The sequence below is a fragment of the Pangasianodon hypophthalmus genome, chromosome 19 (assembly GCF_027358585.1).
Source record: "Pangasianodon hypophthalmus isolate fPanHyp1 chromosome 19, fPanHyp1.pri, whole genome shotgun sequence".
Lineage (NCBI taxonomy): Eukaryota > Metazoa > Chordata > Actinopteri > Siluriformes > Pangasiidae > Pangasianodon > Pangasianodon hypophthalmus.
The window spans coordinates 9678551-9695397 of NC_069728.1; the positions used below are offsets into that span (position 1 = coordinate 9678551).

The window sequence follows — 16847 nt, forward strand, 5'->3', positions numbered from 1 at the left end:
TGATGTAGGTACCAAAGAATTTTTTCTGTCTGATCATAAGTTTATTATTTTTAACATAGCCGTTCCTAGTTCGGTACCACACCGTGCCTCGGTAGGCCAGTATTCTCGCTCTTTTAACTCATCTACATCTGGAAAATTTTTAGATGCGTATATTATTTCCCCTACAACTCATGAAATAGAGTCTAACTGTCTTGGAGCTAATCCTGACGAGTTAGTCTATAAGTTTAATGGGCTATGTTTAAATATACTTGATGCTGTTGCCCCTTTTAAATTGAAAAAACCTAGAAGTTGTTTACATCCTTGGTTTAATGATGAAACTAGGCCGATTAGACAGAAATGGAGAAAAGCGGAAAGGAAGTGGAAGAGGGATAAATTACAAATATCATATGATTGCGTTAAAGAGTGTATGATTTAATATCAAAAAACTGTTAAGATTGCAAAGGCAAATTATTTCTCTGATCTCATTGCTAAAAACACTCATAGTCCAAAAATATTATTTAATACTATTAATAGTGTGCTAAATCCTATGTCTAATTTATATCCTGATCCGTCTCCTATGGCCTGTGAAAACTTTCTTAAGTTTTTTACTGACAAGATTGATGTTATAAGATCATGTATTGTTCCTTCCTCTTTGGACTTCCCTCAGTCCACATCAACTCCTACATATTTATATGAATTTACTCCAGTGTCTAACAGTTACCTGGTGCAAATTATTCATAAAATGAAGCCCACATTTTGTTCATTGGATGTTGTTCCTCCTCGTCTTTTATTAGAGACATTCGACATTATTAGTCCTAGTTTATTGTCTATAATTAATAGCAGTTTAATCAGTGGAATAGTCCCATCTTATTTTAAGCATGCCACTGTGCAGCCGCTACTCAAAAAACCAAATCTTGATCCAACAGTTTTAAATAATTACCGCCCCATCTCTAAATTACCGTTTTTTTCAAAAGTCTTGGAGAAGGTTGTGTTTAATCAGCTCTCTTCTTTTCTACAGGAAAATGGTAATTTCGATAAATATCAGTCTGGTTTCAGACCTCAACACAGTACAGAATCTGCATTGCTAAAAGTATTAAATGACTTATTGTTGATTGTCGATTCCAGCAACTGTGCAGTTTTAATTTTGCTGGACCTTAGTGCGGCATTTGACACTCTTGATCATGGCATTCTTTTAAATCGCTTGGAGCAAATTGGGATACAAGGTCATGCTTTAAATTGGTTTGTATCTTATTTAAATGATCGAACTTTCTCGGTAGAGACTGGCAAATATTCATCATCTTGTGCACCAGTTTTGTATGGGGTTCCACAGAGCTCAATTCTGGGTCCTGTTTTATTTTCTTTATACATGCTTCCTTTGTATGCTATATTCAAGAAGCACAATGTCTCATACCACTGTTACGCAGATGATACTCAGTGTTATGTTCCCTTGCATCCTAAGGATGTCTCCAGTTTACAGTGTCTGTTTGATTGTCTGAGAGATGTTAAACAGTGGATGTCTGCCAACTTCCTCCAGTTAAATGAGTCTAAGACTGAGGTCTTAATTTTTGGCTCCCCTTCTTTTACAGAGGTTGTAGCCAGTAAACTGGGACCTCTATCTAGTAATCTTCATTCACATGTTAGAAATTTAGCCATTACTTTTGACTCTGCTTTGACTTTTGACAAACAGATCAATGCTGTGGTTAGAAGTTGTTTTTATCAGCTAAAGAATATTGCAAAGATGAAGTCATTCTTAACATTAAGAGACATGGAGTCTGTAATACATGCTTTTATTTCATCCAGATTAGATTATTGTAATGTATTATACTTGGGTGTTTCACAGTCTCTATTGTCACGTCTTCAACTTGTTCAAAACGCTGCTGCTAGATTGTTAACTGGAACAAGGAAGAGGGAACATATTTCACCAGTGTTGATCTCTCTCCACTGGCTCCCAGTTAAATATCGTATCCATTTTAAAACATTGTTGTTTGTTTATAAGGGTTTGCATGGACTGGCTCCTTCATATATCTCCGATCTCCTTCTGTTCCACTGTAATGCCTCCAGGGAACTTCGATCAACTAATAGTCTTCAGTTGACTGTTCCAAGGTCACGCTTGAAATCAAAAGGAGATCGTGCCTTTTCAGTGGCCGCTCCACAGCTCTGGAATAATTTGCCCCCCTACATAAGAACTGCACCAACATGTGCTGATTTTAAGTCTCTTCTTAAAACTTATTTATTTACTGTTGCATATGGTCATAAGTAAGCGCAGTGGCCTAACTGTAGTGTACTATCTGTTGTTGTGTTCTATGTTTACTTTTGTATTTTTGGTATATGCTTGAATTTTGTACAGCACTTTGGCCAACAGCTGTTGTTTTTAAATGTGCTTTATAAATAAATATGACTGACTGACTGACTACCCTACTAGTTTAATTGTTGACCTATTGAGAGATATTAGATTTTAGACCTTCTATCTAACAACACCACCAGCTGCCACTGGACATTAGATTAATTTAGCAAAGATAATAAATAAAACAAATCCTTGACAAATCACCAATTCTACAAAGAGTGCTAGCAGAATCACGTATTTGGGTATTTTGAAGAAACTTAATCATTAATGTCTTCATTACAAACATCTCTATGCTAGTAGTTTCCGATCGTAAGCTACATCTTCAATGGCCTTCTTCTCATACCTCTAGTGCTAGTACTGGGAAATTAAGTTAGACATAGTGTACTATTAATACTCATATGTTGTACTGAAATTACAGAAAAGACACATTTGACACTGTTGATAATTCAATAGATAAGTGGCCCTGCTCCAGCTAGCAGAAGAGGAGGAATCAAAACCAGACTTAAAGCAGTTGTTTTTTTCCTTTTTTGTCAAATGGCTGATGTACAGGGCAAGAAAGCAAGAAAATTGCTTGAGTATTCAAACCATTGGCTGTTCCTCTGAAAGCTGTTCTGGAAAGGGTTAATGACATGAGATGCATACTCTTTTGTAATGTCCATATAGTGAAAAAGTACTATTCTATTTAAAACATTACTAACTTACAAAAATCAAATTCTACATACTCAAGAACATAGTGTATAAGTCTTTAGTGCATGGTACGTCATTTGAGATAGCTGTGGTCCCACTACAATGTACAAGCAGGGGTTCTCCAGGACCAGGGATAGAAACCACTGCTCGAGGTAACCATTTACATGTTTGAAATCTTTCATTTTAAAGTTCATTCTTCCATGTAATACGGCTTGCTATAGCAAAGCATGCACAACAAAACAAGCTATAAACTTAAAAAGTAATGGTCCATGCCACAAGATGAACTTTTGCATGTCTTGATGTTTATTATCATCAAATGACAATTTTTCATCATGTGACATGCTTATAGCAAGCCATATAATATTATGAAGCATTCATATGAAGGGTTTTATAGTTATATAATAAGGTACAATACATAAAATGTTGCTACACATTTCATGACTGTGAATATGCGACTATGTAAATAGAAGAGCATGCAGTTTCCGTTAGTGTATGAAGTTGTTTCCTCGGGTCTCTCTGGTCACATATATTTTAACAGTTCATCACAATTATTTAGAAACTAGAACTACCCAAAATGCAAGTGGCCAGGCAGTGAAAAACAACAAAGGTAAAAATAATTGGAGGAATAGTGTAGTCAAAGGAGGAAAAAAAGGATCAAATAGGGTAGGAAAAAGGGCATACTTTTCGCAACGGTGATTCAGATGACCGGACATTCTTGGGAGATGTCTGTGAAGAGATCAAGAAAATTAATGTCTTGTTGACTGCTCTTCAGAGATATCTCCTATGGTACTGTACTCAGCTATAAGTGTCAGTTCATTTTCATTTAATTTTTCACCTGGCCTATATTCTCCCAGGCTTCTGACAGCCTCAAAGCCATGTGTAGCCATCCTCTGTCCTCACTCTTTGACGAAAGTTCACTTGCTTTTTACTACACCATTTGGCTTCAGATTTTACTTGATATCATGGTGTATCTCATTCTCTTAAGAATACAGCACAACTGTGACTCAGTCCACCAAAAAGTCAGTGACAGGGTAACAACAGTATTAGACAAATAGGCAACCAAGAGGTCAAGGATAATGCCTAACATGTTGCTACCACCACAGTGCTTCATTGCGGGGGTGATATTCTCAGGTTGTTGAGCAGTGTTGGGTTTCCCTTAAACATATCATCCTTAAGGCCAAGGCAAAAAAAATAAATTTTGGTCTTAACAGACCAGAGAACCTTTCTCCACATGTTTGCTGAAACTTAAGTATGCCTTTTCGCAAACTCCAAAATTTGCGAAAACTCCAAAACGCCAAAATTCAAATGGCTCGCAACTCTTCCATAAGGTCCAGCTATGGTTATCCCGATCTCTCCAGCTCCTTCGGTTATCCTTGGCTTCTTGGTTGCTTCTCTGACTGATGCATCCCTTACCCGGTCACTGACTTTTGGCAGATATCCTCCTCTACACAGAGTTGCGGTTGTGTCGTATTCTTTCAATTTTTTAAGAATTGAATTAAATAGTGCTCTGCAGGATAATTTTTATAAAGAATCCTTGTTGATATCCACCTTGCATGAACAGGTGTATTTATATTAAGATCATGTGACACTTTAATTGCACACAGGTGAACTCCAAGCAACTGATGCCAACTGCTTGCACCAGAACTAATTTAGGGGTTTCAGAACAATGCGGGTGAATACTGATGGAGTGACAACGTTTAAAATAACTATATTGTCCATCCTCCCACACACATTTCAATATCCTGAGCTACTTTGTTTAGATTCATGACATATAATCCTGATTAAGCTCATTTAATCCAAGTTTTTCTAACACTACAAACTGTGGAAATGTTCAAGGGGGTGAATATTCATGAAGGCACTGCACACTAAATAACAGCTGTATTCAATATTCTATATAAAATGGAATAAAGGTATAGATAATAAATAATTTATACAGTATTCATAGAAAATGTTAGAATTGCTATCTGAACATTGACAATAAGATAACAAATGTGTTCAGGCACAGGACAAAAGGCAAAGTTACAGGACAGACAGACAGCGGAAAGGAGTCAGGAGATGATGGCTACACTGACATTGTTTATGAAAACATAACAAAACAGTGACAGAATATGTATGTACTGTAATTCTATACATTTCCCTGTGCAGAAATTCAACACATGTATAAACACTGACATTCAATATACAAAAGAAGCAGGAAGGTAGTATAAGGTGGAGACTGTTCGAATTTCTCCCTTTGGAAATTCACACAAGCCCATTCTTTTCAAATATCACTATTCTTATTGTTCAAGTGCATTTCTAAATCAGAATGATGCCTTCTCTCAGAAAAAAAGCTTATAATAAACCATGTGCACATACAGGAGATCAAGAAAGCAGAGCAAAACAACAAAGACTCTCAGAGCAGAAGAACTGTTGTGTACCTTCATTGGGGCCAGTTGAATGGGCGTGATGTAGGACGGGTCTACCATGGGTTTGGGCCGGTTGGCCGTGTCTGCCAGGAGGCTCTGCCATTGCTGAGGTAGCCCGGTGAACTTCTGCTCACGGGGGTCAAACCCTGTGTGCACGCGATGCTCAAAGTTCGAGGGGGCCGAGATTTCCAGCCTTTTCTTCTTCTTTCCAAACATGTTGGAAAAGCTGGACAGACCTAGAAGCACAGAAAGGGGAACATTAAAACATAATGCCCGGTTTAAGGCTTTGTAATGCAATCAAGTAGAAAATAAACAGTCAAAATTCAAATCGCAAAAAAAAAAATCTTCAAATGTTCCATCAAGCCACATAAACACACAATTAGAATATACTGTACAAAGCTTGATTTTACAATATGTATTGATTACGCTTTCTGTGTTCATTCATACACTGGGTGCAACGTTAAAGGTTCAATGTTAACACTGATCAGCCACATAAGTTCTTACGCAACTACCAGGACTGAGCTATAATTAAACCAAAGACCTTGTATCTCTGAAAAGACATGTACTATAATTAAACAGCACATAAAAAGCCAAGTCTTTGTATCTCTGGATATTTAACATTATTCCTAACATCATGAATGTAAACATATGTTACATAACCAAATCACTCAATTTATGGGGCTATATAAATGCAAGCAGGATTTCACGCTTGTGTGTATCTATAATGATTTAACAAGAGAAATTAAGTAAAAAGTATATCTGCTTCATCAGAAAGAACTGTAATTTATGTTTCTTTAATTAACATTAAACAGAGCGGAATCCATTCATTAGTATGAGAATATATTTGTAATCAAGCTGTGGATCAGAGACCTTTGAAACAGAAGAGAGTGTGCAGGCCACTTATCAATCCCTTTGTGTTTTCACTGCTAAACAGATCTCAGTTTATCACGATTATGCCTCACTTTTGTTGGTCGCTGTCATTCAGGAAAACAATGGTGTCCTTCAGCTGTGACACACTGAGCCGTACACCGTGCCTGGCTGACCTACGCACTGCCAGTTGGGCTGCCAACATGTGCACACGGACAAAGGGACAGCCGGCATGTGTGTGTCTGAATGTGAGTGCGAAAGAGGGACAAAAAGAGTGCTGTAAATAAAATAGGCTAGGTATTCACTAGTACGTCGTACGTAAATACAGCATGGGCAAAGCTGTTCTCCATTCAGTAGGTTAACTTGTCAAAAATCAGTATGCATAGGCTGCTAAATCTGGACTGATCGGAGAAGCAGCTGAGATTCAGATGATGTACTTAAACCAACAGTGCTATTTGCATGAATGAAGAGCTCTGTCTCCCGGCAACACCCGAGAGCATGCATCAAATGAAAAAATAACATGGAAGATCATAGCACTGATTAATGGGTTCAGTCTCATTCAATTTCCTTATTTTAGCTCCTGAAGAGAGAAGAGGGCTACTGGGTGGGATGGGCTTTCTAAGCAGGAACAAGCTACAACCCAGAGACAGGACAACAGAATGATAAAGCACAGCATGTTCAAGTTTAGATATACAGACAGCCTTAGAATTAATGGCAACCTACATTACAATGAAAATAAATATTAACTAATAGAACAGGGCACCAACAGCATCAATGCCTTCCCCCAACGGGGATGCGACCTCAACCCTGTTTGGATCAATTCCAAAATCTAATCAGTTCATCTGCTGATTCTAATGATTTTCCATATAAATTCTACAAACATTCAACCACTTGTTCCAGAGATATCGTGCTAATAGACAAAATCACAGACACGCAGACATCCAGAACACATAATGTCTCTACCACCTATTGGCGGAGGCAAAAAAAATGCCTTCTGGATAATGATAATTGGATGTTTTAGGCTTTGTTAACCTAGACTTCAGAACAAAAAACTCTAGCACTTGGATCCATACTTTAACCCTGAATCTATCCCACTGTTACAGAAGTGCCAAGCTATCAGACAAGGAGAAATGATGCAGATTGGGAGAGCACTTGTGTATGCACTGTGGAGAGAGTATGGCATCTCTGCTGTCATAAGACTCCCTGCCATGCCATGCTACCTATGTAGAAAGTGCAAACACAGAGAGAACAGTTCAAATCCCCCAGCGTATTTAAACCTCTCAGAGGTCTTTAGCAAGGCCAAGCCAAATTACCACCATCCATGAGTCTGTGCAATAGATCTCCAACCTGGTGCCATGCCCCAATGAGGCAGAGCCTCCATCCCTGATAAAAGAGAGATAGCAGCATATATCAGCAAGACCCCAGCCTTATCATATATCCACACCTCAACCTCTCCAGCCACTGCGAGTTCTTTTGTAAAAAAAGAAAGGAGGTAGACAAAGGCTATATATCGGCTATAAGGGACTTAATGAAAGTACAGGTATCCTTTGCCCCTAGCTCCCTGGGGTCCACTTAATAATGTCTAGGCAGTATGAATATCTAGTGACGAGGTACGGATTGGTCAATGCCCTTTCCATTCCCCAGGTCAGTGACATACTGATCAAGAACACATTAAACATGCTCATCAGGTTCGCCTCTACATTCCTCAAGAACAAAGTCTATGGCAAACTGGAAAAATGTTCCACAGCCTTCTTTAGTCTTTCTAGGACACATCCTTGATCATTAGGGGCTCAAGGTGAACGACACCAAGCTCAAGACAGACGCAGAACGGCCACAATCCTGTTCCTGATTTCAACAATGGCAGACTGTATAGTTTGAAGACACGTTAAAACCTTCCCTTCTTTAGGAATGATTAAGTATATTGAACAAGTAGTGCGATTATGAACAGGGCTGTGATGTGGTCGTAGCTTCCCTGTTTTTTCCTGATGAGCCGTTGACTGTTGACTCCCTTGTTTGTTTATGGAGGTCCTTTAAAGTATGTATACATTTTGCTCATTACTTGTACATGTACCATCTGCTCAAAATAATGTGCCCATGCACAACACTGCATTCCTACAGCTATATCAGCTTACTTATTCCTTTTCTGCTGACTTGTCAATGAGCTCACAATACCACCTACGCAATGCAGGCATGCCAACGTTCCTCTTCCCTTCTGGCCTCATGCCTACTATCTATGTTTTATTGGCTGAATATGTCAGTGTGTGTCGCTGTTGTTATTGTGAGTTGTAGCCAGACACAAAATAACACAACACAAAATACAAAAGCTAAACAAAACAAAGAATATGAATAAATGCCTATTTGAGTGTCAGTGGTTTTGACATTGTAAAACAGAGCATTCTGCACAGGTGCACGGCTTTGGATTCTCTTTAATCCAAGGCTACAGAGTAGATTATCAGACAGGACTATCCCCCTCCCACTGTAATTTAGTTAATGGACAGATGATGGAGTGAATGAGCACTGCATGAGTGGTCTATTACCTGAAATATCAGCACAAAAACAAGCTATTTTTAATTTTTTCTTATACAGCGGACAATGTGTAATATATAAAAAAACAGACACTACACAATAAAGATGGGGTCTGTGATCTTTAAATCAAAATACTTTTACTTCTCCTCACATTCAGGCATCTACCAATAAAATGTCTGCACAAAAGGACAAACTGGACAATCATGTGTGCCCATGGGTTTATGGTTTATACTGTAACATTTCTTTCTAAGTACAATAAGCTCAGCTGTAATGTTTTATGAACAGCAGACTGAAGTGATCCAAGGCAGAGCTGCAGATGTCTTGGAGGGAGCACACCTCCCAGAATGGTAGCTGTTATATTATGGGGGGAAAATAGCTAATAAGTGTGAAAATGGGAAGAAAATTAAGAAATAAATCCACTAACAACCAACCAATCTGGACAAAAACCCTTGTGTACTCTCCTGTCAATCACGCCTACCACCTGCCCCTCCCCCAACAATTCTCTGAAATCTCTGAATCACATTATAGGAGCCCTGCTGATCATTCGAAACATCAGACCAAAGCCAAAGGCATTAAATCAAAAATGACAAATCTCTATATAGTACAGACTGCACTGAAATGTGATGGTTTCATTTTGGGCCTTGCACTGCTCTGACTGCGCCTCTTAAACATCTCACAACTGAGGGATTGGGCTGGATAACAGGCAGAGAGTGAAGGGGCTGTTGGCAGTCATGCTTCAGTTCAAACTTATGATCTAGATGAGTGGGGATGTCTTTTACATAAGATTACATAGACTGCTGAAGGCTTAAGGCTTTCTGGGTAAAAAAAAAAAAAGGAAATGTGGTGCACAGTGCAGCTGTGGCCTTTCCATGATGTCACCAAAAGCATACAGAGAATCTAATCACATATGAGCAATCTGCATGTGTCTTTAATTTAAGGCCATTTATGCAGCATAATTTTAAGAAATTTGTAAAGTTTTTGCATGAAGTGTAAAGCCCTGGACAATTTATTAACAGAACCTGTGGAATTTTTCATGGTTGTTACACTGACAAGTTGAAAACATATGTAGCATTGAGAAAATCCCTCAAAGGTTAACGATTAATATTAGACTTATAATTAAGGCCTTCAAATTAAAGCCTACTAAGGTCACAAAGATAGCTGTAGGTGAAAAATGATTTACACGGCTTGCTTCGTGGGTATTAAATGTGCTTATTCCAAAACCCAGGATAAAAATCAGTACTTGTCATGATTATAGACTTTCTGACTTGGATAATTTATAATGCCACCTTACATATGCAATTTACACCAGCATTCTTACAGTACTGGCCACCAGTTTGTGCCAACACTGAAGTCCACAGATTTGTATTTGTCTTAGACATGTAAAAATACAGTTCTACCTATGACATGCATTATCAGAAAAATGATTAAATGCATATATTAATCGTTGCAGGGACTCATGCAATAAGGGGCCATGGCAGTGAAAGGAGAAGTCTTGCACTCGACCTGAAGCTCTGTTTGTCCCTGAACCATCTGTCACCATCTGAGGGACGGCAGGCATTTCCCGCCCGGAGCAGTGCAGTGGCATCATGGGGCAGAGTGAGGCCTGGCCTTTCCCCAGAAGCCCTGCTAACAAAAAAGAGCCCAGCGCTATTTTAGGCCCTTGTACACATGTGCTGTTAAGTTACGCTTTGCAAGGCCAACTGGCTGCAGCCCCCCCGATGCATGGGGCTTAGGGGGCATTTTGTACACATAGCACAATTAACTGACTTATGACAAGCATGTTATACAGGCTGGTTGTTCTTTACATTAGTAAAACTGAAGGACAGCAGAAAGGGAGAAAATGGAACAGCACAGTATGCTTTAAATATGAGTCAGAAAGAAAATGTGTCCATCTTAACAGTGTCAAGAAGTGTATGGACATTTCATATACTCTTAACAAAAAAGTGAAATCTAGCACCCTAAAGGATTTTACATTGACCCTGGCTTTAACATATAAACCACTTGCTCTGTTTATCTTCTCATTGTCATTCTTAGAGGCAGGTGAGAAGACAACAATTTCACCCAAGTACAGACCGAAACAACCAAGCATGCTGTGTATTATGAGTTGCAGGCAGAATTTTTTTTTTGGATGAGGCAAAATATGTAGTTGGAGTGTGGCAGAAATATGTTTTGGATATCTGGACCAAAGAAATGGACCGTAAAGGAGAGAACGGGACAACACGGGACAGAACAGGAAAGGGAAAGAGAAGGCAAAGCAAGTAAAAAAAGAAAAAAAAGAAAGGAAAAGAGAGGAGAGGAAAGGAAAAAGTTGTTTATTTTGCAACAGGTTTGAAAATTTTGCAAATTTTCTGACCAATAAATAAAAAAGTTTTCAGCCCCGCCCCTTGGTTTAATTATGTGCCGTATGAAACCAAATCAAATGAACAGCTAATGAACCAAAGATTCCTTTTCACTAAAGATTCCAAAATAGAACCAATTTAGAGAGTTAGAACCATTAACTACACAAAAATCCTAAAACAGTAGCTCTCCCCAACTCCTGGTTCCCAAAATTAACAAACTATGATAAGTGAGCAATAAAGTCAATTTAAGCTGAATCAAGACAAGCGCTGCTAAATGTAGCAGGTCTTTTACAGAAAATTGGAAAAAAATACACTTCATATACAAGGAATCAATTCAGTAAACAACTTTTGAACTCTTCTGTTTCATTCAGAAAAAAACAGAACATTTAAACTGTAAAGGAAAATAATATATATAATAATGTAATAATGAGTACCAAAAAATATTTTATTCCCAGTACAAAAACTGTTTTGCTCCCTGTGAACATTAAATATAGTTAAATAAATGCACTCTGGAACAATTAGCTCCCATCTTACCTGGTATCAGATTCATTTGTCCTCTTTCATTAAATAACAACTCAAGAATTTCACAATATTCACTTCTACAAAAATGTCCATAAGAGTATGTTGGAAACACATTCCCCGGCTCTTCACTGTGGGTGTAGTAGAGGCCTCGCCTTGGGCTCACCCATTCATGCTCCTGTAATGACCAAAGAAACACTGTGCCAAAAAAAAATGCCAACGGCAGCAGCCTAATGCAGACAGGCTAAGCCCGGGGCATTGGGATGCGGGACAGCAGAGACTCTCCCAGGCTGACACCATCCTACTGTGTGTGCCCTGAATTCCTACTCCAGCACTGCCTCTCATCTCCATGGACACTGTGTCACCTTGTGTCGACTAACTAACACACAGACCAGCACAGACAACATCCGTAGTGTGACCTCCGACTGCCACGGACAGAACATACACCGTCTATCACATTGTGTGGGTGTGAGTGAGAGTGTGAGTGTACAGTCTGAGCCAACCAACTGAAAAGAAAGCGTGAGAGAGAGATAGAAATAGAGAGAGAAAGACAGCTGCTACAAGCAGTGAGCACATAGCCTGTGTCATACACACACACAAACATCAGCACACATGCTAGACAGCATTAAGAGAAGATACCTAGTTCAGAACTTATTTATTTCACTGAATAACCCATCCCCTTGAAGGGTCAGAAACACTTCTCAATGAAACAAGACCACACAACTCACTACGAACTCGTAGCCTTTCAGGAGGAAGCAGAGAAACTGCCAGAGCTTCAGGAGCTGAGTGTGAAGCCTGCAGTAGCACCACACCCCTTTCACTCCACACGCTATTTTTACCCACATCCCCACAGCCCAACTGTGGCATGCTTATTAGGGTGAGGGCTGCGGGGGCATCTGGTCTACCGGTGCAGATAACACTGTGGTCCATAGTTCTAACATAGAAACACATCAGATCAGCTAGGAACATGAGAACAGCCATCTTAAGCATCCAAAGCATTTTCGAGAGGCACTTTTCACTTGCTCCACTGCTTAAGCTTGTGAAGAATGCGTTTCTATAATATGTCCATTCTAGATTCAGTAGGGGTCAATCAGAATGTAATAGAACCCACTCATAATAGTGGTCACACTCTTTATCTAATACTAACATTCGGTCACATTTCCACAGTCTGAAGCTATCTCAGATCATTATCTCATCCCATTTAAAAGTTGCCACGTCAAACGTACATTAATGTCAGCTACTGCACAGAGTTTTATCAATAATCTCCCAGAGTTATCAACTATGATTGGATCACCGTCTGATCCCAGAGAACTTCATCAGGCAACTGAATGCTTAGAGTCAATGTTCCACTACACGCTAGATAAGGTAGGTGCACTTAAAAGAAAAATAATTAGAGAGAAAAAGCTAGCACCCTGGCATAACAATCACACACACCTTAAAACAGATAACTCAAAGAATAAAACGTACATGGCATCAAACTAAATTGGTAGTATTTCAAACTACATGGAATGAGAGCCTCCTGAACTATAGAAAATCTCTTACTGCTGTAACTCTGTAGATAATAATATAACAACATCAGATTCAGATTAGAATGTTTTACTCCCCTTTGAGAGACTGAACTAATTTCACTAATTTCCTCATCAAAAACATCAACCTGTATACTAGATCCCTTACCTACATGTTTCTTCAAACAGATAATTCCAGAAGCAATCAAACCTCTTCTAGAAATAATCAATTCTTCATTAAGCACTGGCTATGTACCTAAATCTAGCAGTTAAAAAAGCTGATCTCAACCCCTGTCATTTAGCCAACTTCAGACCAATATCAAACCTTCCCTTTATCTCCAAGATCTTAGAAAAGGGGCAGCAGTTATGCTCATACCTACATAGAAATAACCTTCATGAAATGTATCAGTCAGGATTTAGGCCTCATCATAGCACAGAGACAGCGCTGGTTAAAGTAGTAAATGGCCTACTACTGGCCTCTGATCAGGGTTGTGTCTCCTTGCTTGTGTTGCTTGACCTTAATGCAGCTTCTGATACCACTGATCATGCTATTCTCCTTGATAGAATAGAAAATGTTGTTGGAGTTAAGGGAACGGCTCTCTCCTGGCTCAGGTCTTATTTGACTGATCGTTATCAGTTTGTAGATGTGAATGGTGACTTTTCTACGCATACTAAGGTAAAGTTTGGTGTTCCACAAGGTTCTGTTTTAGGCTCATTGTACTTTTCTTTATATATGCTACATCTGGGCAAAATTATTCATAAACATGGTATTAGCTTCCACTGTTATGCTGATGACACAAGGTTGTATGTTTCAGCCAAGCCAAATGACAGACACCAGCTTAATAAAGTTGAGGAATGTGTAAAGGACATTAGACACTGGATGCTTATCAACTTCCTTTTACTTAATTCTGACAAGACAGAATGTGTAAAGGACATTAGACACTGGATGTTTATCAACTTCCTTTTACTTAATTCTGACAAGACAGAAGTACTTGTACTAGGAACACATGCAGCTAGAAGTAAGCTTTCTGATTACATAGTAACTCTGGATGGCCTTTCTGTTTCATCATGTGCAGCAGTAAAAGACCTTGGTGTGATTATTGACTCCAGTCTTTCATTTGAAGATCATGTAGATAATATTACTAGTATAGCCTTCTTTCATCTCAGAAACACTGCTAAGATAAGAAATATAATGTCACTATATGAGGCAGAAAAAATAGTTCATGCTTTTGTTACCTCTAGGTTGGCTTATTGTAATGCCTTACTGTCTGGATGTTCCAGTAGGTGCATAAACAAGCTTCAGTTAGTCCAAAATGCAGCTGCAAGAGTCCTTACTAGAACCAGAAGATATGACCACATCACCCCTATCTTATCCACAATGCATTGGCACCCAATCAAATTTCACATTGATTATAAAACACTACTTTTGACCTATAAAGCACTGAATGGTCTCGCGCCATAGTACCTGAGCGAACCTTTGGTCTTTTGTGATCCATCACGCCTACTTCAATCAAAAGGTGCAGGCTATTAGTTGGTACCTCGAATAGTGAAGGCTGTACCAGGGGGTAGAGCTTTCTCTTATAAGGCCCCACAGTTATGGAACAGCCTTCCAGCCCCCCCCAACGGTGTGGCTGGCCGTTTTATGTCCCAGGGTGCCCCCATGTCTGTGTTACCTTCTGGCTCTCACTTTTGGCTATGCTGGAGTGCCTGCTTGCACTCTGCACACAAAGTACATTGTCCTTAACCATTATGGGACAATAAGCACACCTAATAATCTCTCCCTCTCTCTCTCTGTCTCTCTCTCTGTCGAGCTACACATGCTACTCCTGAGATATCAGTGATCCAGACCCCTTCTGCTCTCCGGACCTGCCTGATCCATCCTGATGCCCTACTTCTGGTTGCAGTTCTCATCAATTGGAAATCACTCACTAGTACTGAGGATGGCCCCACATGGACAGCCTGAAGATCACGGAGATTACTGAGGATGGTACCACTTAAAAACCATGAAGATGGCTTTGAACCGCAATTCATATGAACAGTTATGCTATGCTTCATATGAACAGTTATGCTATGTAGGCTTAGGACTACAATTGCTATGATAAACAGTGGATAAGATCAACAAAACAGACTTCATATGAAAACTGTAATGAATTTCCTGGTTACACAGTTGCACTATTTGACCATGTAGTACACAGTTATAGAAGGGATTTATTTATAATCGCACTATCCGTCGTCACCCAGATGATGATGGGTTCCCTTTTGAATCTGGTTCCTCTGGCTTGCTCATTAGGGATAAATTCATAAATTTAAAGTTTATTTCCTGAATGTTTATTTCCTTTATTTCTGTAAAGCTGCTTTGTGACAATGTCTATTGTTAAAACGCTACACAAATAAAATTGACTCAAATTAAGCTTCACTCTGAAAGCTTTAGTGATCCAGAACGACTGGAATAAAACTAGCATTTTAAGTTTTCAAGTTTTTTGTTATGTCTGTAGCTCAGTGTTGCATCTCTCAACTACAGTGTTTAATATATTCATGATTTTGTATTACTCAGTCTTTAATCACTACAATTAATTGTCAGTCAACTGCGTTTTCCTTTTTTACCAAATAAAATGTTGTATGTCAATGTACATTTCTTTTTTCTTCTGAGTCTTACGCCCTAATTTACCAAAGCTTTTTTTTGTGTAAAAACACTTAGGCTTGTGTAAAAAAAAAACATGCAAAAAACAGGGTCTACAGAGGGTCGCATATTTCTGTCAGGTTAGCGCCGATAGCAGTGCGGGACTACAGCACCCATCAGCCACTGCACTCCACATGTTCTCATCACACACCAAGTCACATTGAGCACCAGTGTTTAAATCAAGTTTGTTTAGCACACATTGTCTAGCGTCTGTTGTGAGTAGCATCATTATCTGTTGTTTTATGCATATTCCATGCTTGTTTAGTTTGTGTTTGTAACTTTGTCTTAGACTAGGTATCACGTGTTTCGTCTTTAATAAAATATTCTGTATTTGCATATGTCTCCAACCAATCTGTGACAATTTCATTATTAGTCATTATTAATAAATCAGCCAAAGAGCACATATTATTTTTTGTGGTTGAAGGCAAAACAAGTGATTAAGTCTGAATAATAATTGTTTATCTAAATTCTGCCTTAATGTCTCAGAATACTCAGAATGTTTGACTTATGATGACTTATTATTGCCAATCTAATATTTCATGTACAATAACATTTACTTTTTATATATAAATTTGAAAAGTAACTGCATCTAACCAAAAGCATTCTGAATTATGTATCTAATGTCTTCTGTTGTCTACAAATAAATTAGTGAAGACAAGTACAAGTAAATAAATTACACACAAAGTGATTGACAATGCTTGAGATAAAAAAAAAAAAAAGACAAGGTCTAGGCTATATTATAAAAGCATTTATTAATGAGGTCTTATTACAAAATGTAAAAGTACATTTCAACTTACTGATGATGAAAATATGATAAAACGTAAATACTTTAGCTGTGTACTTCTGCAAACAACAATTGGTAATTGGTAATTGCACCTTTTTTATGTATGAACGTTATTAGAATTATTTTATGATATCACCAGTTTGAAGCCAACAGAGCCTCTGAAAAGGTTTTGCTCACATTTAACTTATGAACTAAAGGCACATTTATGTCTA

General features: G+C 38.6%; 1 protein-coding gene across 4 annotated transcripts in view; it reads right to left on the minus strand.

Annotated features, from left to right (window-relative positions):
• Positions 1-16847, minus strand: part of pak5 (p21 protein (Cdc42/Rac)-activated kinase 5) — a 65340-nt gene that overhangs the window by 29477 nt on the left and 19016 nt on the right. Inside the window, exons 1-3 of one of the 4 annotated variants that reach the window (XM_034313862.2) lie at positions 12395-12825; positions 5428-5651; positions 3692-3736 (exon numbers count right to left, since the gene is read on the minus strand). In XM_034313862.2, coding sequence (XP_034169753.2) covers positions 3692-3736; positions 5428-5651; positions 12395-12665 — 540 coding nt within the window. In that variant the 5' untranslated portion in view covers positions 12666-12825. Of the gene's footprint in view, positions 1-3691; positions 3737-5427; positions 5652-11681; positions 12359-12394; positions 12826-16847 lie in introns of those variants that run through there. The other 3 variants (XM_026944623.3, XM_026944624.3, XM_053242155.1) reach the window with 3 other exon arrangements.